This window comes from Cherax quadricarinatus, chromosome 7 (genome assembly GCF_038502225.1).
Source record: "Cherax quadricarinatus isolate ZL_2023a chromosome 7, ASM3850222v1, whole genome shotgun sequence".
Classification (NCBI taxonomy): domain Eukaryota; kingdom Metazoa; phylum Arthropoda; class Malacostraca; order Decapoda; family Parastacidae; genus Cherax; species Cherax quadricarinatus.
In genome coordinates, this window is record NC_091298.1 from 9489927 (window position 1) to 9514926 (window position 25000).

The following is a 25000-nucleotide window of genomic DNA, read 5'->3' on the forward strand; positions in this document are numbered from 1 at the left end:
TTTACTGCAGGTACATAACCAGCCAGGCAAGATGGCTGATCATAGTGTACAGATTGCCTGTCTCTGGATACTGCTTATTTATATCCATTCTGGGGTCAAATCTGACTCATTCCCATTACACGGACGCTGAAGAATTATTATAATTACATCGAATAATAGTAATTATTATATTTTCATTATTAGTATAATATTGATGTAATATAATAATAATTTTTATTTTATTGTTATATTGAATAATTCTTATTATTATAGTTATTATATTATAGTTATCGCACACACACACACGTACGTACGTTCAAGTGCACTCAGAGTGTACATTCATGTGCAGCTGTGATGGCGTAAAGACCTCTCCCTCCTCCTCCTCCCCCTCCTACTTCCCTCCCCATCTTCTCAAATATGTGGTGGGTGTCTGGGCGACACGCACTCCAGTAACATCAACAGTGGTTATCCTCTCCACTAAAACAAAACAGAATACCCCAACACTCCACCATCATAACTGGAGTCTATTGATTCATGAACAATATGAACGAAATTTGCTCGCATACTTTCGTTCTATTTTTTTTACATCTTTAGATGAGGTAGGTCCTCTTATATATATATATATATATATATATATATATATATATATATATATATATATATGGTTCAAGAGTATTTATTATAGTAAAGTGCGCATGAGCTGTGTCGTGTGCTACCCTTCTTATACTCCCACAATTTGCGGTACAACTGTTCATTGAGTCCAATGTTTTTTCCGCCCCCGCAATTTTCAGGGTCGCATAACTTCGTGTCACGCAAGACTAGAAGCTGGACACCATTGAGAGAAAGCGCACTCTTTTGGAACTCTCGCATCACGTTCACTGACCTATGGTATTAAACCTGTCTTAAACATCCTACACACTTCCTAGTATGCTAGACATGCCCTAACATCCTAGAAGTTTATGGAAAAAGACATTTTTATTATAGGAGTCAGGTGGCAGGAGTCACCTGAATCCTGCCACTATAAATACTCGTTTCTTAGTTATATCTGTATTAGGGCTGCAGAACCCACTCGTGGCGAAACGTTTCCTTAAATAAATGTCCTGAACTTTACGTAAGTGTCTTTTTCCACATCTTGTCTGTATCACCATACCATTTTTCACTTCCTTGTCTATCTGCGTTGACTTGTGAACGTCTCTTCTGATTTGTTTCAAATCTCCGACGCCACTATACATCTGCATTAGAAATTCATTACGCTATCTGCAATATTCCTTTGGCAAGCGCCGAGGTACAGGATGCTGGGGTTAAGCAATACGGGAATATTCTCAGACTGCGCAGTGACCGGGTTACACTGCCTATGATTCTCACACATTCGGAAGGTCACTGAAATCATAACTCTCTTCCGGGAATGAGCATTCAGGGGGTCAACGAAGCTCGTTGGACCTTGTTATGGGTAAGGGAGAAAAATGAGGGAGAGGTACGAGGAGTGAGAGAAGGGTGAGGAGAGAGGAAGAGGGGTGAGAGAGAGAGAGAGAGAGAGGGGCATAAGGGGAGAGGGGAGAGGCTTGGCGCACGTGTTCTTTGCTCTGACAACCATTACGTTATAACCGCTGGTTAACGCAACTCTTCCGATGGTTCTGTCGACACGAAGTATGCGAAGGGTTGTGGGTTTAAGGGGTGGCATTTTTCTTTCTTTTACTCCTATAAAATAGCTACACAGAGGGAAGCTTAGTTTAATATCTTTATTATGCACCCCATACCCATCCTGTGGGCGGTAGTCAAAAGATTACAAAGGTACACAATGGGTCCAGGGACTGGACCCCAAAGTTATGACAGCTGAACTAGTTACAAAGGTAATGAATTCCAGGTAGATCTGGTCACAATCATGACAAGTTACAAAGGTAATGAATCAGCCTCTTTTCGCTGCCATATACCGTCACACAGAGTGAATTTCATACATCAAGTAAAGAAATGTGTCAGCCTGAGCTGGAAGACCACAATAGGCAAACGAGGATATCGTCAAGTATTCCAGTCAAGGTTTAGCAGCTACGGCAGCCTCAAAGACATGATTCCAGCAGAGATGGAGTTGCCATTACCTGGGAATTATCATCTCTCCCGAGATCCTTGAACTAGGCTCCAGAAATCCTGGATAAAATAGCAAAAGATCTGTTATTATTACGATGTTTCATCTACAGGAGGTGCAGGTGAAACGTCGAATTAAAAGGCCTGTTTTTCTTATTTGTATCTCTGTAACCATTTATTGACTACAGCATATTTGAAGTATTCATTCTTATTGTGGGAAGGTTGGGTTGTTAGTGGTTGAAATTGTAACTCGAAATGGTGGGTAGCTTGGTGCAGAGCTAGGGCACTATTACAGTCAGGTTAGAACAGAGGCAGAGCTCTTTCAGAGGTACCTTGAAGCAGATGCAAAGCTCTATTATAGAGGGCTTGGAGCCGAGTTAGAGCAGATATACAAGATCAATACGTAGTAACCTCTATCCACTAGAGGTGGCATTGTGGGCGTTCACTGACTGGGTCTTCCTCACGGAGCGATAGAGACGACTCATGGCATGAGTGATGTAGCGAGACACACCTGCGTGTTGGTGTGTTACGTGGGAGCGCACGGGAGACACGTAGCCGACGACCTGGAGGGTCCACATCGAAATGAATTTTCTACTTTTATCTTGATTAAAGACAATCTAAAAATGTTTGAGGCAAGTACAGTAAAGCAGAACGATGTCTTTTTTCTTTTTTGTAACAGGTTCTCTCAAAGCTGAAGGGATATGAGAGAGAGAGAGAGAGAGAGAGAGAGAGAGAGAGAGAGAGAGAGAGAGAGGACGCCATTATCATCACCACTGATACTTCAGGATGCTTTTATCCCAGCAATACAGGCCGATTCGTGAGCGCACTCAGGACAGGTGGTGACGCTACCCTTGCTACGGCGAGGATTCACGAATTAATTCGTGAACCTTCGAGAAAGCATAAGGAATGTAGGTAGGAGGGATAAAGGATCATACGAGTGAGACATCAGGGTCTGTCTGACAGGAATACGTAGGCAGGAAGAAATGAGAGATGATAGTGAGACAGGAGAGAGAGAGACTGTCTAACAAACCAGACAGTGGAATGCCAGGCTCTGTAATTCGCGTAGATCTTTATCATTGTGTGTGGCAGGTCAAGACACTCCCTCCTTTTACTCTTACTCTCGTCCTCTTTGTGTGCGATGCTCTCTTTGTTGTGCCTACTTTGTTTGTCATGACCTCCCAGTCATGCTAGTGTGACGGTCTTCACGCAAAGCTCTCTGTGACGGATCTCCCGTAACGCCCTTCATGCAAGACTCTCCGTAACGCTCATCCTGTAGCGCTTCCCCATAACGTTCTTCCATCTTTATTGGCTCCCTTTCCTGCAACTATTTTCGTCACAGAACCCAATCCAGAAAAATCTTTTCCTATCCTAAGAAAATCTACGACAAGAATGACAAAATGTGTGTGTGTGTGTGTGTGTGTGTGTGTGTGTGTGTGAGAGAGAGAGAGAGAGAGAGAGAGAGAGAGAGAGAGATTATTATAATAAAAAGAAGCGCTAAACCACAAGGACAGACAGACAGAGAGAAAGCAACTTTAAAGCACAGAAGCTGCTTTTTATTGATCTGTTGCTGTTAGTGTAGATGCCTTTACAAATTTGTCACTATCTGACGACTCTTATGATTGTACAGCTCATAAGAGCTTTACAATACGAATGTTCTTTCCAAGTATTCAAGCGACTGCAGTGTCAGTCCACTATCAAGGGTATACACCGAGAGCTGTATATAGCTCAGCGTGTACACGATGGGAGCTTACTTTAATCCTTATTTTAGGTATTAAATGATCCTTGGCAAGTGCTGTACAGGTGACAAACAGCCTTAAAAACCCTCTTGTAGTCCACTGACATTAAACTTAATAAAACAGCTAAGAAGTTGTCCTTTATTAGCTTTGCTTATTTACGATAAATTATACATTACACGTATGTGTACGATTATTGTCGATAAATTAAAGAGATTAACTTAAAAGATATTTTTTTTGTAAGAGGCTTAGACCGTTCAGATATTACGACACTGTAATGTGCAAGAAAATGACGGTTTTGAGGAGCTGCATGATGCGGTCATGCTAAGAAACTAAACAGTCATTCTTTTACTGACATATGTGACTCGACAGAATCGCACACAGTGAGAAAAGTTGTCACAATAAATTGTTCTGCAACATGTCTTTCCTTAACTTTTCCCCGGCGAGCAAACACCAGCATCACATGACTCCCAAACTAAATGACTACCGCGTCACATTATGTGATGCACTTGTTGTATCCGACAAGTCAGTCAGCATCGCTGCTGTACCGCCTTCACGAGTCCTCAGACACTCCACATAGCCAAATCACCACCACACTGTCAACACCACTGAACGTGTCCAGCAGTTACCCCTTACGAGTACGCTAACAGCAGCATGTGTCTGCCACAAGAGAGACAATGTGAATTAGCAGCAAGAGCAAGGCTGGTTCCAGTTGCATAGTTACATGGTGACGGGAAGTCATAATGACCCCATCCTGTTCCCTAGCTTGCTAACAGAATGTAGGAGCTGAGCTTCTGCTTCCAATATGTACCTCTGCAATATTTTGACTGCCGCTCACAGGGTGGGAGTGGGGTGACTGCCGCCCACAGGGTGGGAGTGGGGTGACTGCCGCCCACAAGATGGGCCTAAGGTGCATAATAAAGCAATCAAATTATCTGAAATGTCATATTATAAACGGTATTAAGTACTGACAGGCTAATGTGTAAGATATATCTGCAACACTAAGATACATCTACAACATTTGCATATCTTTATTTCCTTCAAATCCACTGTCTTCAGTGTTATAATCACCCATATTCGAGTGAAACCTCGTGTGCAGGCGAAACATTTCGAGAATAAAGGTAGGTAAGATACATGTGTCACACATGTATCTTACCTATCTGACCCATGGTTAGTAAAATTGGATACATCAGCACTGTGCTGCCAGCCTTTTTTATAAGAGAGTTACATAACGAAAACTAAAGCTAGCTATGTTACCCCCGTCACACTCCATCACACAGGATGAGTTTCAAACATCCAGTGATAAAATCAGTTATCTAGAGTTGGGAAACATCAGTAGGTCGATAAGACAGCCGAGAAATGGGGTAATGTTATGAAGGTTTACCTAAGCAAGTTTACTTAGGCACAGGTACACATAAGTACATTTATCATACATTGTAACATACGTATGTATAAATTACCTTGGATAACCCAAGAAAAAGTCAAAGTGACTTATTTCCACTGGGGTTCTAGATCTTGCTGTCTCACTGTTAACGGTCGGATTATCTGGCTTCCGCTACTCCTTGTACTGAGTGACTAGTGCGGGTTTATCGCACCACGTATAACACAAAGAGTAACACTAGCACTAAGATGCGGACATTAGTTTCGTGAATATTAATTTCTGTAGTTATTATTTATCGATTCTGCTAATCCAGCTTATGTTTTCTTGCCTCTCTGACACTTGTCATCACTGAGCAGCTGCCCTATAACAGCTACGTTATTTATGGCAAGCAGCAATGGCCAACATTTTATAGACACAGGACATTCAATTTAAACAAATGGAAACTTCTTTCTGGACAGGAGTACCAATTTAGACCAATGGATATCACTTTGTAGACAAAAGATAATTATTTTAGACGCGAGGACACCAGTTTTTCACCGAAAACGAATAAGAGAGACTATTATTTTTCTCACGAAAATAGACAACGCAGTTCTTTATACATATATTTTTTATATGCTCAATTCTTTATCATGTTTGTCGGTCCAGTGTGATTGTGAAGCATCTCGGTTTAAATTTGGACTCAAACTCAGCATTCGCCGCTCTCACTTCTATGACCTAAAATAATGTTAAAATTACTCTTAGTTACTCGACATCATCTTTGTCGAGCGATGATCGTCATGGGTTCAACACCAATGATGACCGTCATGCGTTCAACACCAGTGATGATCGTCATGGGTTCAACACCAATGATGATCGTCATGGGTTCAACACCAGTGATGATCGTCATGGGTTCAACACCTGTGATGATCGTCATGGGTTCAACACCAGTGATGATCGTCATGGGTTCAACACCAGTGATGATCGTCATGGGTTCAACACCTGTGATGATCGTCATGGGTTCAACACCAGTGATGATCGTCATGGGTTCAACACCAGTGATGATCGTCATGGGTTCAACACCTGTGATGATCGTCATGGGTTCAACACCAGTGATGATCGTCATGGGTTCAACACCAGTGATGATCGTCATGGGTTCAACACCAGTGATGATCGTCATGGGTTCAACACCAGTGATGATCGTCATGGGTTCAACACCAGTGATGATCGTCATGGGTTCAACACCAGTGATGACCGTCATGGGTTCAACACCAGTGATGATCGTCATGGGTTCAACACCAGTGATGATCGTCATGGGTTCAACACCAGTGATGATCGTCATGGGTTCAACACCAGTGATGACCGTCATGGGTTCAACACCAGTGATGATCGACATGGGTTCAACACCAGTGATGATCGTTATGCGTTCAACACCAGTGATGATCGTCATGGATTCAACACCAGTGATGACCGTCATGGGTTCAACACCAGTGATGATCGTCATGGGTTCAACACCAGTGATGATCGTCATGGGTTCAACACCAGTGATGATCGTCATGGGTTCAACACCAGTGATGATCGTCATGGGTTCAACACCAGTGATGACCGTCATGGGTTCAACACCAGTGATGATCATGGGTTCAACACCAGTGATGATCGTCATGGGTTCAACACCAGTGATGATCGTCATGGGTTCAACACCAGTGATGATCGTCATGGGTTCAACACCAGTGATGATCGTCATGGGTTCAACACCTGTGATGATCGTCATGGGTTCAACACCAGTGATGATCGTCATGGGTTCAACACCAGTGATGATCGTCATGGGTTCAACACCTGTGATGATCGTCATGGGTTCAACACCAGTGATGATCGTCATGGGTTCAACACCAGTGATGATCGTCATGGGTTCAACACCAGTGATGATCGTCATGGGTTCAACACCAGTGATGATCGTCATGGGTTCAACACCAGTGATGATCGTCATGGGTTCAACACCAGTGATGACCGTCATGGGTTCAACACCAGTGATGATCGTCATGGGTTCAACACCAGTGATGATCGTCATGGGTTCAACACCAGTGATGATCGTCATGGGTTCAACACCAGTGATGACCGTCATGGGTTCAACACCAGTGATGATCGACATGGGTTCAACACCAGTGATGATCGTTATGCGTTCAACACCAGTGATGATCGTCATGGATTCAACACCAGTGATGACCGTCATGGGTTCAACACCAGTGATGATCGTCATGGGTTCAACACCAGTGATGATCGTCATGGGTTCAACACCAGTGATGATCGTCATGGGTTCAACACCAGTGATGATCGTCATGGGTTCAACACCAGTGATGACCGTCATGAGTTCAACACCAGTGATGATCATGGGTTCAACACCAGTGATGATCGTCATGGGTTCAACACCAGTGATGATCGTCATGGGTTCAACACCAGTGATGATCGTCATGGGTTCAACACCAGTGATGATCGTCATGGGTTCAACATCAGTGATGATCGTCATGGGTTCAACACCAGTGATGATCGTCATGGGTTCAACACCAGTGATGATCGTCATGGGTTCAACACCAGTGATGACCGTCATGGGTTCAACACCAGTGATGACCGTCATGGGTTCAACACCAGTGATGACCGTCATGGGTTCAACACCAGTGATGATCGTCATGGGTTCAACACCAGTGATAATCGTCATGGGTTCAACACCAGTGATGATCGTCATGGGTTCAACACCAGTAGTGATCGTCATGGGTTCAACACCAGTGATGATCGTCATGGGTTCAACACCAGTGATGATCGTCATGGGTTCAACACCAGTGATGATCGTCATGGGTTCAACACCAGTGATGATCGTCATGGGTTCAACACCAGTGATGATCGTCATGGGTTCAACACCAGTGATGATCGTCATGGGTTCAACACCAGTGATGATCGTCATGGGTTCAACACCAGTGATGATCGTCATGGGTTCAACACCAGTGATGATCGTCATGCGTTCAACACCAGTGATGATCGTCATGGGTTCAACACCAGTGATGATCGTCATGGGTTCAACACCAGTGATGACCGTCATGGGTTCAACACCAGTGATGACCGTCATGGGTTCAACACCAGTGATGATCGTCATGGGTTCAACACCAGTGATGATCGCCATGGGTTCAACACCAGTGATGATCGTCATGGGTTCAACACCAGTGATGATCGTCATTGGTTCAACACCAGTGATGATCATCATGGGTTCAACACCAGTGATAATCGTCATGGGTTCAACACCTGTGATGATCGTCATGGGTTCAACACCAGTGATGATCGTCATGGGTTCAACACCAGTGATGATCGTCATGGGTTCAACACCAGTGATGATCGTCATGGGTTCAACACCAGTGATGATCGTCATGGGTTCAACACCAGTGATGATCGTCATGGGTTCAACACCAGTGATGATCGTCATGGGTTCAACACCAGTGATGATCGTCATGGGTTCAACACCAGTGATGATCGTCATGGGTTCAACACCAGTGATGACCGTCATGGGTTCAACACCAGTGATGATCGTCATGGGTTCACCACCAGCGATGATCGTCATGGGTTCAACACCAGTGATGATCGTCATGGGTTCAACACCAGTGATGATCGTCATGGGTTCAACACCAGTGATGACCGTCATGGGTTCAACACCAGTGATGACCGTCATGGTTTCAACACCAGTGATGATCGTCATGGGTTCAACACCAGTGATGATCGTCATGGGTTCAACACCAGTGATAATCGTCATGGGTTCAACACCAGTGGTGATCGTCATGGGTTCAACACCAGTGGTGATCGTCATGGGTTCAATACCAGTGATAATCGTCATGGGTTCAACACCAGTGGTGATCATCATGGGTTCAACACCAGTGATGATCGTCATGGGTTCAACACCAGTGATGATCGTCATGGGTTCAACACCTGTGATGATCGTCATGGGTTCAACACCAGTGATGATCGTCATGGGTTCAACACCAGTGATGATCGTCATGGGTTCAACACCAGTGATGATCGTCATGGGTTCAACACCAGTGATGATCGTCATGGGTTCAACACCAGTGATGATCGTCATGGGTTCAACACCAGTGATGATCGTCATGGGTTCAACACCAGTGATGATCATCATGGGTTCAACACCAGTGATGATCGCCATGGGTTCAACACCAGTGATGATCGTCATGGGTTCAACACCAATGATGATCGCCATGGGTTCAACACCAGTGATGATCGTCATGGGTTCAACACCAGTGATGACCGTCATGGGTTCAACACCAGTGATGACCGTCATGGGTTCAACACCAGTGATGATCGTCATGGGTTCAACACCAGTGATGATCGTCATGGGTTCAACACCAGTGATGATCGTCATGGGTTCAACACCAGTGATGATCGCCATGGGTTCAACACCAGTGATGATCGTCATGGGTTCAACACCTGTGATGATCGTCATGGGTTCAACACCAGTGATGATCGTCATGGGTTCAACACCAGTGATGATCGTCATGGGTTCAACACCAGTGATGACCGTCATGGGTTCAACACCAGTGATGATCGTCATGGGTTCAACACCAGTGATGACCGTCATGGGTTCAACACCAGTGATGACCGTCATGGGTTCAACACCAGTGATGACCGTCATGGGTTCAACACCAGTGATGATCGTCATGATTTCAACACCAGTGATGATCGTCATGGGTTCAACACCAGTGATGACCGTCATGGGTTCAACACCAGTGATGACCGTCATATGTTCAACACCAGTGATGACCGTCATGGGTTCAACACCAGTGATGACCGTCATGGGTTCAACACCTGTGAGCAGCTATTTCTGTCTCTTGTTCTGTTTGGTGCTATTAAATGTTCTTCTCTTCTTTACTATAGTTTTATTCGGGGTTAGCATGTGTGTGTGTGTATGTGTATGTGTGTGTACTCACCTATTTGTGGTTGCAGGGGTCGAGTCACAGCTCCTGGCCCCGCCTCTTCGCTGATTGCTACTAGGTCCTCTCTCTCCCTGCCCCATGAGCTCTATCATACCTCGCCTTAAAACTATGTATGGTTCCCGCCTCCACTGCGTCACTTTCTAGGCTATTCCACGGCCTGACTACTCTATGACTGAAGAAATACTTCCTAACATCCCTTTGATTCATCTGAGTCTTCAACTTCCTATTGTGACCTCTTGTGTCTGTGTCCCTTCTCTGGAATATCCCGTCTTTGTCCACCTTGTCTATTCCGTGTATGTGTGTGTGTGTATGTGTGTGTGTGTGTGTGTGTGTGTGTGTGTGTGTGTGTGTGTGTGTGTACTCACCTAGTTGTACTCACCTAGTTGAGGTTGCGGGGGTCGAGTCAGAGCTCCTGGCCCCGCCTCTTCACTGATCGCTACTAGGTCACTCTCCCTGAGCCGTGAGCTTTATCATACCTCTGCTTAAAGCTATGTATGGATCCTGCCTCCACTACATCGCTTCCCAAACTATTCCACTTACTGACTACTCTGTGGCTGAAGAAATACTTCCTAACATCCCTGTGATTCATCTGTGTCTTCAGCTTCCAACTGTGTCCCCTTGTTACTTTGTCCAATCTCTGGAACATCCTGTCTTTGTCCACCTTGTCAATTTCTCTCAGTATTTTGTATGTCGTTATCATGTGTGTGTGTGTGTGTGTGTGTGTGTGTGTGTGTGTGTGTGTGTGTGTGTGTGTGTGTGTGTTATCTTACACCTTCTTAACACTCTTGGAGTCTTAAGCTGTCAGTCCCTGTTGACAGCCTCATCAGCTGTCAGAAGCGTCATGTGTTACGAGATAAGAGTAAAACGAACGCTGATAATGTTCATCTGAGCATAGAACAGTGGTACACACACACACACACACACGTCTAGAAACATTAATAAATGAACATAGCTAAAGGTACTAAACCTTCCTTCAGGAGTACTGAGTGATAAAAGTTTTATCCCAAGTGTAACAGAGGTTTGTTAAGAGGTGAGGCGGCATACAGGTCGTGAACGCTGCTTGAGGTCCTGGTCTCAGAGGTGATTTACGAGATTCTGGTCACTCTGCTAACCTGATGAAGTGAATAATAAAAGCGAGCAAGAGTAGAGGAATGTAAGTAGGTCTGGGAGGGGAGCTTCTTCATCTTTGATTTATTCTTCTTCTTTCTCTTCTTTCTTCTTCTTCTCCTCCTTCTTTCTTTTCCACCTACAGTTCAATGTTGAGCTTCCTAAAGCATCAATGGTCGCCCTGCCATCACCCGTGATGGTACACTGCTAATGTGTTCTTCCTCCCTCCGTCCCACTTACTTTCTTTCTCTTTTTCTTTCTTTCCCTCTGTCTGTCTGTCTGTCTCTATGACAAAGAAAATCCCAGGTACAGCAAGAATTACACATCAAGACGCCACAGACGCTGGGATAAAACTTGTCACAGTGGCTGCTATATATGTGCACAAGTGAACCAGAGCAGCCTTAATGACTCTTAATGAACGGCCAATTGATGGCCTTCACACCAAATAAATAAATAAATGACATATACGATTCACTAAATTGGCAAATCAGTGTTTGTAAGTGCTCGATTATTCACTTATGTGACCCGCAAATCAGTGTGTAAGTGCTCGATTATTCACTTATGTGAACCATTTGTCTCCGAGGACCTTGCGTCATTGATGTAAGATTCCATGCTTGAAGAGGCATGAGAAACATGCCCGAGTCTGTCTATAAATAACATTGCGATTTTTGCTGAGGTTTCTGTTAGAGTTGTGAGACCAGGATTATAGACTATAATTCTTATTGTTGTCGCTGCTATCGTTTCTCGTGCATTTCGCGAAGCACTAAGCCCGTGTGGGTCACTCAGTGCAAAGAACTTTGGAGGCTCGATCCCCCGTTCACAAATCGCAGCCCTGATCTTGATCAGCTAGGCTGTTGGAGGCGGCTTAACATCCCACCTAAGTAATGGTGATCCCTTCAAGGAGCAAGGTGCCTTGATGCTCCTCAAGGGCTTTTCATTCAAGGCACAGGAGCTACTCTCACCTTCCTTGCAGATACTGTGTGAACCCCTACAGGCTTAGCGCTTCCCCCTAGAACATAATACTATATAATGGTAAACAGCTGTTTATTCCCCCTTCCCTTTTTAAACCAATTTGAAACTATAACATTAAAACTGATCTGGAAACACGCCGCGGGGGGCGTTGACCCCTCTGAACTTTCAGACAATTTTCAGAAAAGCATTATTGTGTATTCCATCCCTAAAATTAGTTCAGAAGAATAAAAACAATTTTCATGGACATTATTGTCAACTTGAAAGTAAAAAAAGAGACAGAGTTATTAAAATGAAGACTCATTAGCATACTGGTAAGAAATAAACAGTTATATGTACAGAAAGTAACAGGTGATGATGCATGGAATGACCTCATAGAGACAAATAAAGAGAGAGAGAGAGAGAGAGAGAGAGAGAGAGAGAGAGAGAGAGAGAGAGAGTCAAATCTATGATGGTTAGCAAGTATGAGCACCTGGTGCCACGTGGAGAGGGTCAGTACGGTGTTACTCACCTGGTTTAACTAGAGCATGGATGGTGGTGTTGGAAACGGCCGGACAAGCCTTGGGCAGCCACAACACCAGACTCAGTAACTCCATCTCGTCCACTGGGGGTTCCACTTGCTGCACCAGCTCTGTGCCAGAGTTACACATTCTTAAGTCACTCAGATTTAAAATTATATATATATATATATATATATATATATATATATATATATATATATATATATATATATATATATATATATATATATATATATATATATATACATAGGGAGGTACCACCTCTATAGCTGGACTGGGGACCCTCATCCTCAGAGAAGACAATAAACGTACCTCAGGGGAAAACTCAAGGTTCTCCCCGGAGCTGTTTGAATATTTTCTTCTCCTACCACTCGCTATATATTTTATATTCTATGTGAACATTTATTGATAAACAGAATACATGTGCAGAAAAATACAAACATGAGTACAATGGTACAATGTATTAAAGATCATGAATTTCCTCCAGCTCCTCCGAAGCCGGACGCGAGCCAAGTACGCAGCAAGCATTTTCCCTCTGTATGGCTACACTGAGGCGCTGGAAAATGAAAGTGGCTGCCCTTGGGTCCCTGGTGGTGTCGATGAGTTTGGAACCCAATTCTTTGAGGAAACGTGTGGCATTTTTTCCCCATAATCCCAAGGTCTCCGATCCCACTGGGACAAATAGATACTGTTGGCTTATGTCCCTGTACTTGCTGATCTTGTACTCCTCCCTGTGGTCAGCAGCTCCTCCCTGTCGCTCAACACTGTGATGGATGTAGGTGTCAGCCAGTGTGGACACACAGGTATAGTCCCATGCTAAGAGCTTGCCATTCTTCCAAGGATAGATGGTGATCCCGTCAGGGCGGTTTGCTGGGTTGTGGGTATTGTTGGCTGCTAGTGATCGGGACTCCCTCTAGGCTGGGCATCCAGCTGTAGCAAGGGTTCTCTTTATGATGTCGTTGACCTCATTGTGTCTTGCATGCCAGCCCTTGGTTTTGGAACAGTTAAGCCCATGTAGACCGTATTGGTCTGCATGTGCTTCACCGCAAATACACATATATTCTGTGTGATCTGGGGCAGCAAGGCGCAGAGCCACTGCAATACGGAGGGTCTTAGGGTAGAGTCGCGTTCCCATTGCCAATATGAGAACTGCTTGGAGGAAGTCCCCGGAGTAAGGTGCGCTCACATCCTGGAGACCGGCAGTATTCCTATCTGATGTTGCAGCCCTGAGCATGTTGGCAAGCACCTTTTCAGCGATCGGGCCATCCCAGCTTGACTGTTTGTGAGCCAGTGCTGTACTAGGGTTTGGTGCTGGAGCAGCAAGAGTCTCCCATTCAGTGATGGCACTGGTGTACCTAGGGGCCTCTATTCCTGCTGAGTCACTGAGGTTATCAGGAAGAATTTGTCTTATCAACTCGTTTGATGCTATGGAAGAGGATAGGAAAGCTGGTAGAGCAATCTGGGAGGATCTGCGTACTCCTAGCCCCCCAAGCCTGACCGGAATTGAGGCTTGCAACCACTGTCCATCTTCAAGGGAAAGATTCAGTACACTCTCTAGCATGGTCTTTAGGAGAGAGTCATATTCCTTGAGTTTTGGACTGCTGAAGGCTGGGGAGCATCTCAGAAAGTAGGTAAGTTTTGGGATGTTGTAAGAGCTGCAGGAGAGTTCTTAGCACCAGTAACAGGGATAACAAGAAGCCACAGTTGTAAACCGAGGAAAAGTGAAGCAGAGGGATACTATGTATATTTTCTTCGCAACAGAATGACTGACCAATGGAATGATGCAAAAGAGGAAGTAGCAAGAACTTCAGCCAATTAGAACTTTAGTAAGAACTGCAACCAGTCAGATCTTTTAAGAATATAATACTAACCCCCCCCCCCCAAAAAAAAATGAATATAAGGCAAAACACCGCAAGCACCACAAGTTTTCGTGGATACACACACACGCAGCTGTTTTTTTTTTTGTGTGTGTGTGTGTGTGTGTGTGTGTGTGTGTGTGTTAGTAGAGGATAGTCAGATCTATAAAAGTGTAGAAAGGAAATCTGGCGTATCATCTTAAGAATGAGATCAACACAGCTTATATATATATATATATATATATATATATATATATATATATATATATATATATATATATATATATATATATATATAGATATATGTCGTGCCGAATAGGCAGAACTTGCGATCTTGGCTTAAATAGCAACGCTCATCTTGCCATATAGGACAAGCGAAAATTTGTGTATGCAATAATTTCGCCAAAATCATTCTGAACCCAACGAAAAAAATATATTTCACTGTGTTTGTTTAGTATTAAATTATTGTAAACAAATCTGAAATATATTTAGTTGGGTTAGGCTAAAATAAATTGTTCTTTTTATAATAAGGTTAGGTAAGTTTTCTAAGATTCTTTTGGTGCAAAATTAAAATTTTTTACATTAACATTAATGAAAAAATATATCTTATAACGTATAAGAGAAATTTTTAGAAAGGACTTGATTTTAAATGATTTCTTGCTAATTGACCAGATTTACATATTCGGCACGACATTATATATATATATATATATATATATATATATATATATATATATATATATATATATGTAGCCAACTCCTAAGCCTTATGTATGTTCGTAAAGTAGAAAAAAAAAATTTTTTTAAATAGTTTAATTCTATCATGTTTCTTTCAGGTATTGAGTTGCACGTTACAACTTGCTCAGTTTTAACCAACCACTGAGGTGACTCACATCTCTCACATCAATAAACAGAGCATTAAACTCTTGCCAGGTCTCAATTTCACGTTTATGTTGATACTATCTTTACTGCATAACTTTTTTCCCCAGTTTTCCGAAAATAAAATTTATTGCATTCGGCACAAAAAAATCTTAAAAAATGCAACCATCAGCATTTTGGGGGGAATTCTTAATCAAATAGTTTTTCTTTTAGGATATCTAGATATTTAAATACGCCATTAAGTTTGAACATCAAGGAAGTTAACATTACGTGGCAGCACTATAGCATATTCTTGGTGGAGTATGTTTACTGGTCATTATATAAGTAATTCCTAGGTCATAATAATAATAATAATAATAATAATAATAATAATACTTATTATTATTATTGTTGTATTAATGTTAAATGATATAGCCTAGTGGGTCATGCAGCAAGGAGTGCTGGAGGCTCTATCCTCCGTTCATTATTTACGAGACAGAAACACAAATCTCACAACCGAATTTCTTTATTATGCAAAATGTACGGAGGAAGAAATAATTTAAACTGCCTACCCCCGAAAATTAGGCCAGAATTGGAATATGTAGCATGTGTGGTGCTCACACCTCGAAGAAGAAACTATAAAATAATGGATTAGCTATGAAAGTTGCCAAGAAGAGTTACCTCAGTTAACAATGGCTACCTCAGTTAACAATGGCTACCCCAGTTAACAATGGCTACCCCAGTTAACAATGGCTACCCCAGTTAACAATGGCTACCCCAGTTAACAATGGCTACCCCAGTTAACAATGGCTACCCTAGTTAACAATGGCTACCCCAGCTAACAATGGCTACCAGTTAACAATAGCTACCCAAGTTAACAAATAAGATTCACGATGAACAGTTGAAAACTGTGAATACGGCCACGCTGGCTGCTTAGAGGAGGCATGATAACTTCATACAAGGTTATGAAGGGACATGTAAGAGCTGCAGGAGAGTTCTTAGCACCAGTAACAGGGATAACAAGAAGCCATAGTTGTAAACCGAGGAAAAGTGAAGCAGAGGGATACTATGTATATTTTCTTCGCAACAGAATGACTGACCAATGGAATGATGTAAAAGAGGAAGTAGCAAGAACTTCAGCCAATTAGAACTTTAGTAAGAACTGCAACCAGTCAGAACTTTTAAGAATATTATAATGAACAACAACAAAAAAAGAATAGAAAGCAAAACACTGCAAACACCACAAGTTTTCGTGGCTACACACACACAGCTGTTTTGTGTGTGTGTGGGTGTTAGGAGAGGAGAGTCAGATCTATAAAAATGTGTAGAAAGGAAATCTGGTGTATCATCTTAAGAATGAGATCACCAACGCAAGCCAGAGGTACAGCTAGGGGAGGGGGAGAGGGGAGAGGGGGAGGGGGTAATGTGTTGGGGATTAAGCTGGGAGGAAGTTGGAATAGTAGGGGGGGGCCTTGAATGGAAAGGGAAAGAAAGTTGTGGGGGGGGGATGAAAGGAAAATGGGAAATTTAAATGGGTGGGGGTAGAGGCAATAACGAGGGGGGAGCTAGATAAGAAGAGGAAGGGGGCTGCTTGATAAGGAGGGGAAGTTAATGAGGGGGCAAGAACTGGGAAGGGAAAACGAGGGGAGGGGGGAGTGGCGATTTTTATCACAAAAAAAAAAAAACCGAGACAACGTCTCATGCCTAGGATCGTACCTCCAGGTGAACCTCCATGTGAACCTTCAAGTGAACCTACAGGTGAACCTTCAGATGAACCTCCAGGTGAACCTTCATGTGAACCTCCAGGTGAACCTTTATGCGAACTTCCAGGTGAACCTTCAGGTGAACCTTCAGGTGAACCTCCAGGTGAACCTTTATGCGAACTTCCAGGTGAACCTTCAGGTGAACCTCCAGGTGAACCTTCAGGTGAACCTTCAGGTGAACCTCCAGGTGAACCTTCAGGTGAACCTCCAGGTGAACCTTTATGTAAACCTCCAGGTGAACCTCCAAGTGAACCTCCAGGTGAACCTTTATGTGAACCTCCAGGTGAACCTTCAGGTGAACCTTCAGGTGAACCTCCAGGTGAACCTTTATGTGAACCTCCAGGTGAACCTTTATGTGAACCTCCATGTGAACCTCCGTGTCAACCTACTTTGATACACATCCCATTCTGCGCCTCATCAATACCTTTAAAATCCCTAGCACATAATATACGAGAATAAAATCATCATATACCACAGCGATACTGACTTTCAGAGAGTCATCAAAGCATTAAAAATCAGATCTTAACGACAGCGTAGCAGCAGCGAGATTATTAACCCAGAAATAATTGTATGTCCTCCGTGAAGGTTTCTCTAGTTCAGTTTACACAGACTGGCGCAGTGTACTCACGTATACACTACAGGACAACTTTATTTCTCTTCCGTAGTATACGAAATATAGTTTGCATGTAATAAAGAATTGTTGAGTACAAAAGAAAGCCTCGTGTCAGGCTAACAGAACCAGGCGTTGCAACTTAATTTTACGACTTGAATCGCCAACAAACCAGTTTCTTGATATTTTTATACATTTTTGTAATTCTTTACAGATACAGATGAGCAATGATCGAAACTTTAAAAGAACTCTAATATATACACACATGTGATACCTCGCGGAGACTATAGGATTCGAATCCCAGTTAATAACATACACAGCCGTGCTAGATTATTATCATGGGAAGCGCTAAACCCGTAGTGATCATACAACGCCTATGATGGGGGTGGGGATGGAAGGCATTCAGGTTCAGTTCAGGGAACTGGAGCAAAGATACAATTCCCTAGATCAAGAGTCCCTCACCAGCATCAAGGAACCTCTCTTAAGGGAAGTCATGCTAGAGATTCTTCAAGGACGGGAAGGTAGCCCCCACAAGGCCATGACTCCTGCATAACTTAGCAGTGATGATCTTGCTACTTACAGCCTTATTTGTAACCTGGAAACGCTAGGTATTAAGGTTACCAAGAAATATTTTCTTTGTAGACTGGGGGGTTCAAATTCTGGTCACAGCGAGACAAAAATATTCGTAAAAATGCTTTCACCTATAAGTTTTCTCGGAGAAATTGGGGTGGGTAACTAAGAGAAAGTCTTGAATACTGAGTGCAAAATCTTACCTTTAAGGCGGGCCCACTCTGGTGGCTCGCTCACTTCTATACTGTTAACTTCCTCATGTTCCAGGAACATGAATAGGACTGCTCCTAACATGAGGAACATCGTGTACACCGCACACAACACAAGTGACTGATGAGATTCCATATTCCAAAGCTTTTCCTTCAGACTTTGAAAGTGTGTACGGTGTTCCTTGAAACTGCGGATGCTTGGCCGTTCAAGCAGTCTCTATTGCGGTTCTGATTCGATTAAGACCGTCGAAGAGCAGAGAACATGCGCATACTGCTTGTTCGGTGGTCCTAGAGCGACTAACCCACACAGGTCAATCCCACACATCTATATTGTTGGTCTCCTGCGTACCCTGCTTGCACCCTCGCGCCCTAGTGCCCGGGCATCACTCTCACACACCCTTTATACACACACACACACACTACATTAAAAGCACTGACCGGGTGTCACTATCTTATCACTTAACATACACAAAGTCTCGGAAATGCAGCGAATATGCGGAGCCCCATACTGTCTTGCTAATCTGGCAGCCTCTCATGATGCCGCTTTTAACTCATTTACCTGTATGAACTCATCTTTCGTCATCCGAAATAGTACCTGAGCATTTTCCCTTGCACATGCATTTCATCACGCTTGGAATAATGCTTGAATGAAACAAAAGTAACAAACGGCACAGTGGGAAAGAAAATGGATGAGCGGCACCTCTGCGGGAGGTGACGAAGGGAGGCGCAAGTAATCTGGCCAGACGACAGCAGGCGGCCTAGCGGAACTCCAGCTCAGGAAAACAGCTAGCATCACTACCACACTCGACACGCCATACTGCACACACTCAGCACACAGCACTACACTCATAACACAGTATACCACACATACTCAATATACAGTACTGCACATTATCACCTCTGACTGCGCTAACAACTACACTTACAATAACAAACTTAGTCTAAACACTGAAGAACTTTTAAAAGAGCAATCTGTAAAAACAACTACAAAAGTAATCCGAATCAAGACCATGAAAACCTTAATCTCCGTCAAGCTGACTTACCTGATCCGGTGTACCAGGGGCTAGGGATTTGTAAGTATTATTAGTATAGGGACTGGTAACTAATCTATGTTACTGTTGTTATATGTTCTGAAGTAGTTTTCTGTTCAAAGAAGGGAGCGTCCTTGATGCTGGTCTAGGGCTCTTGATGCAAGAAATAAATTCTGATTATATCTCTTGACGTGCGTGCACTGAGAGCAACAGTGCAGGTACACGTGGAGGAAAGGGTGGTACATATCTCAATATATGATCACTTAGAGTTTAATTCCAATAGGCCCATAGTTGGGACTAAAGTAGTCTTGACAAGCAGTGTTGGCGACTTTCAGAGTCGTCGATGCGCTCTAAGGTCAATTAAATAACCAATTACAAAACTCTGGGGACCACTGGAAGAATTTACCGAGTATGAGTCATGTCTCTTTCAGGTGTCGAGTAATTGGTTCATATGGAAGATATTCATGTGTTGAACATCTTAATTTTTTTGGGTTCTCCTCAGTCACTCGGGAAAGTTTGCTCACAATAATTAATCTATGGTTAAAGTTCTCTTGCTGTGTTTCCTTCCTTTAGGATATTTTTACGATAAGTTTTAAGACATTTTTGCTATAGATTTAAATACATTATTCAGCTTCCCAAAATAACTTTTATTTTCATCCAACAATTTTATTTCCTTTTTTTTCTTATTATTATTTTTACATTTACGGGGAGCACTACATCAGTAGGGGTCATACAGCTTCAGGGAAATGGGAGACAATCAGCGTCGATCCATGGAAAGGGGAAATTGTTTCAACTCTCTGCTTGGAGAGTCCTTCACAGGCATCAAGGTGCCCCCCTGGCCTCTCAAAGATACATATGGAATATAAACACATCAGAGGCGTCAGGATTTTTTTCTTGTCTTCTTAGTATCAACATTCAGCGGAACATTTTTGCCTGTCTACGTTAGGAGTGACATACACTGTATAGTATCTAGAACTCCATTAAGAGAGAGAGAGAGAGAGAGAGAGAGAGAGAGTAGTTATTCCGCATAAATTGTGATTTTCTGTTGTGTTTTATGCACAGTATTTGATAAGGCCAGTGAGTGGTGAAACGTTGCACTTAAAGGCTTTCCTCTGCAATCAGTGTCTTACCAGTGTTTTTATTTCTCAATACAGTCACTCAGAGAGCATTTCTTAAGTGACATCACAGTCACTCGGAGAAGATCTTTGTCAACACAGCCATTCAGAGACGGTCTTTGTCAACACAGCCATTCAGAGGTCTTTGCCAACACAGCCACTCAGAGAGGGTCTTTGTCAACACAGTCATTCAGAGGTCTTTGCCAACACAGCCACTCAGAGAGGGTCTTTGTCAACACAGCCACTCAGAGAATGTCTTTGTCAACACAATCATTCAGAGGTCTTTGTCAAGACAGCCACTCAGAGAGGGTCTTTGTCAACACAATTATTCAGAGGTCTTTGTCAACACAGCCACTCAGAGAAGGTCTTTGTTAACTCAGTTATTCAGAGGTCTTTGTCAACACAGCCACTCAGAGATGGTCTTTGTTAACACAGTTATTCAGAGGTCTTTGTCAACACAGCCACTCAGAGAAGGTCTTTGTTAACACAGTTATTCAGAGGTCTTTGTCAACACAGCCACTCAGAGAAGGTCTTTGTTAACACAGTTATTCAGAGGTCTTTGTCAACACAGCCACTCAGAGAAGGTCTTTGTCAACACAGTCATTCAGAGGTCTTTGTCAACACAGCCACTCAGAGAAGGTCTTTGTCAACACAGTCATTCAGAGGTCTTTGTTAACACAGCCACTCAGAGACGGTCTTTGTCAACACAGCCACTCAAGAATATTTAGGTACCGGATCTCAGTAAATAAAGAACACTCAAAGGATTTTTAATAACATGTCTGGGCATTCTTAAATACAAAATCAGATCATAATTTTAATGACCGACGTTGTCCTACCAGAAAATACTACTACTTAAGACAGCGAGGTAGAGAGAGATCCACATCAACCTTAGAACTTGCAAATCGAGTTTTTTGCAACCAATTCATGATTGCAGGGACGCTTCATGTTTATCTTCCCGACCGGGTACCTCCAATTTCTCTTCTCATTTCTTGGGTTTCTTCCTAAAACAACCATTTTTAACAACGTCTTCAACGGTCTGTTAGTAAAGCGCTCATAGCGTCCATTGTGTGTGTGTGTGTGTACTCACCTAGGTATGGTTGCAGGGGTCGAGTTACAGCTCCTGGCCCTGCCTCTTCACTGGCCGCTACTAGGTCACTCTTCCTGCTCCATGAGCTTTAGCATACCTCTTCTTAAAGCTATGTATGGATTCTGCTTCCACTACATCACTTCCCAGACTGTTCCACTTCCTGACAACTCTGTGACTGAAGAAATACTTCCTAACATCCCTGTGATTCATCTGAGTCTTCAACTTCCAGCTGTGACCCCGTGTTGCTGTTTCCCACCTGTGTGTGTGTGTGTGTGTGTGTGTGTGTGTGTGTGTGTGTGTGTATGTGTTTACACTAGTAACGCCAGAACCCAATAAAATCGCAATATCAGAAAAATAAACTTTGTTGAAGGTCAATTTAGGCACGTACGTAGTACGTAATCTGCCTTAGACCAGGTGAGCTTATCTAAGGCAGCTTCAGCTGCCTGGGTTCCCTCATGAACCACCCCGACCTTAATAATATCACGTCAGTACTGTACTAACACCAAGAACACCAAAACCAACAACAAATAACGACAGAAACAATTACAACAACGTTCTCACAACAATAAAAACAACATATAACAATCCTTGTTTGTAAATACTGGAGCATAGTCTACCCTGTGGTCTTTCATCATCAACAATTAATTCATTATATTTTTTTTTATTTCTAATACTTGAAGCATTCATTCCAGTGTTCCACCACTCTGATTACCAAGGAAAAATAAATCTAGTATCCCTTCGACACTACGTTTTCCTCAATTTACATCTGTGGCTTCCCGCTCTCCTTGTTAAAGGTATTAAATTAGTTCTCGTTTTACGTCCTTATAAGTGATTATCATGTCTCCTGTTTTCCTAACACGGCCATTGTGAGGGCTTCTTGTGTTTTCAGTCAATGTAGCTCGTATTTTCTGGTTCTGAAAACCATTTTTATATCTTTGAAATCTGTCCATCTTTTTCACTTTGTTTTAAGTATGGGGCAACATACTGATACATATAAAACTTAGGCCTAACGTACATTGTCATTTTTTTTTAGCATTTCTGTATCCATATATTTCAAACCTGTGCCATAATTTTTGTGTCGCATGTTTGTTGATTACAATTTCGTGTTTACGATCTTTTGGTGATGATCTTTTCTTAATAATAATGCCTAAATCTCTCCGTCTTCCAGATCAGTCTTCAATTGGCAACTCTAGCAGTCACTTTCTAAAAATCTAGATAAATACAATAAATACAATAAATCTAGATAAATACAATATGCCTCATCCATTTCTTCCTAGAGCAATTTTTGTGACTATCATAATACAGTTAATATACAAGAATTTGCAGACACAGAACCGTTTTTGTTTTCTTAGAAATGCTTTATTTACATTTTGTAAAAGCTCTATCCAGCATTTTTACATCAACACTTTTCGGCGAAACATATCTATAGTTTAAAGGCTCTTTTCTGTCACCTTTTTTTGATACTGACAACGTGTACCACGATTTTGTCCCCAAGTTTACTTTCTTGCTGGGAAATCATAAATATTCTAGAGAAGGATTTCTTAAATTCTTCTGCACATTTTTCATAACCAGTGCACTCTCGCCTGGTTCTACTGCTTTTCTTTACTGTCAACATTCATTCATAACTTCCACATTTTCTCTTGAGTTATTTAGGTAGTCTTCGTCTCAATAAATGTTCGGGATTCAAATTCGCTACATTTAAAATATAATTTTTCATTGTTACACCCCGAGAGGTTCTGCGTAATACCTTTAACGTGTCCTCCTCGAGTCCCCTCATTCTGTTGTCATCCTGAATTGTCTGTGTGTTGTGCTTAACGTTTAGGTTACTTTACAGACTTGAATTAAAGATTTTATACCGCCTTGTGCTTGTTCACTATATTTTTTTTTTTTGAAGTTTCTTTTTCCCTTCTTACCATTATATATGTCTGGCTTCTTTGAATTTCTGGTGAATGCGTAGTCGTATTTTATATATTGCTTCCAAGTTTTCTTATCGTTTTTCATGGCTCCTCCGCACCTTCCATTAAACTACCTCTATTTATGTGACTTGTAACTTTTTTATATGAATAAACTGTTTGGTTCCATTCCTATACATATTGCAGAATTTTTTGTATTATCAACTTACTTCACTCTCTTGAAACATTATATTCCACTAAGTTAATCTATAATATGGCCTTAATGTATTATATTGTTATATCTTACACCTAAGTCGTTCTTGTTTGTGGCTTTCTCATCTCCTAAGTAATTTTAAGAGGGAAGTAAACACAATTCCTCATTACAAGTGTCTAGATAGTTTATAGTAAAATATCTTTCTTTTTATTTTCTGGAAAATTCTAGGTTTAATATTGACTGTGTTGCCATCTCTTGTGTCACTTCACTAATGCTGATGCATAAATAACCGTCATTACATAAAGGAATTTTATTGGTCATTTACTACCGTTCCAGCTCAATTGCTCAATTACTCAATTGCAATAACTTTTTTTAACGTTGTCAATTTTCATTTAATAAGTCCCTTAGTATATCATGTAATACCTCATTAACCGTACTAAACTCTTTTCTATCCCAGTATTACTGTGTATGGGATGTATTCAAGGCTGGGCTAAGAGTACCCCTCAACATATTACCTCTTAACCATAATAGACTAGCTACCAAACAGATGTGAGAGGACCCAGGTGGAGGAGAAGGTAGAGAAGGGGTAAGAAGTGGAAGATAAATAGAAGGATGCACGGGGGCAGAGCAGTCCCAAAGAAGCAGACAAACCGGTTATTTCGCATGCAGGCACCTGTGCTGGTGGTGAGGCGTGATGCTGGCTGGTGGGCATCCCGTCTCTCGTGTATCAAGGCTTAGCTGACGGCTGAGCAACAGTCTGCCTAGCGACAATGAAAGTTTGCATTAATGCAACGAAACCACTGTAGGTCAGAGTCATGTGGCCTCCATTAGGAGGTAAATCTGGGTTCCAATATTGTTCTCACTCCACATAGACGATTTACAAAAGGTTCTTTTGGTACAAAATTATTGACTTTTACATTAACACACACTCTCGTACTCTTTTTTACACTTTCGGTGTCTACCAAGACAGACTCGTTGTGGTAGTTGCTGGCGTAATTAAAATGTACAAATTTACAGGTGTCTTTACAGTCTTGTTTTTCTTATTAATTGAAATTTCTGCAAAAT

The 25000-nt window shown here is 42.3% G+C and overlaps 1 protein-coding gene across 6 annotated transcripts in view; it reads right to left on the reverse strand.

Moving 5' to 3' along the window:
- Positions 1 to 25000, reverse strand: part of LOC128687003 (open rectifier potassium channel protein 1-like) — a 194496-nt gene that overhangs the window by 36313 nt on the left and 133183 nt on the right. For 2 of the 6 annotated variants that reach the window (XR_011391668.1, XM_070082286.1), the window contains exons 1-2: positions 18591 to 19047; positions 12721 to 12840 (exon numbers count right to left, since the gene is read on the reverse strand). Coding sequence is in view for 5 of the 6 variants with exons in the window: in XM_070082286.1 (XP_069938387.1) it covers positions 12721 to 12840; positions 18591 to 18732 (262 nt within the window). In the remaining variant the exon portion in view is untranslated. Of the gene's footprint in view, positions 1 to 12720; positions 12841 to 18590; positions 19052 to 25000 lie in introns of those variants that run through there. The other 4 variants (XM_070082285.1, XM_070082283.1, XM_070082282.1 and 1 more) reach the window with 3 other exon arrangements.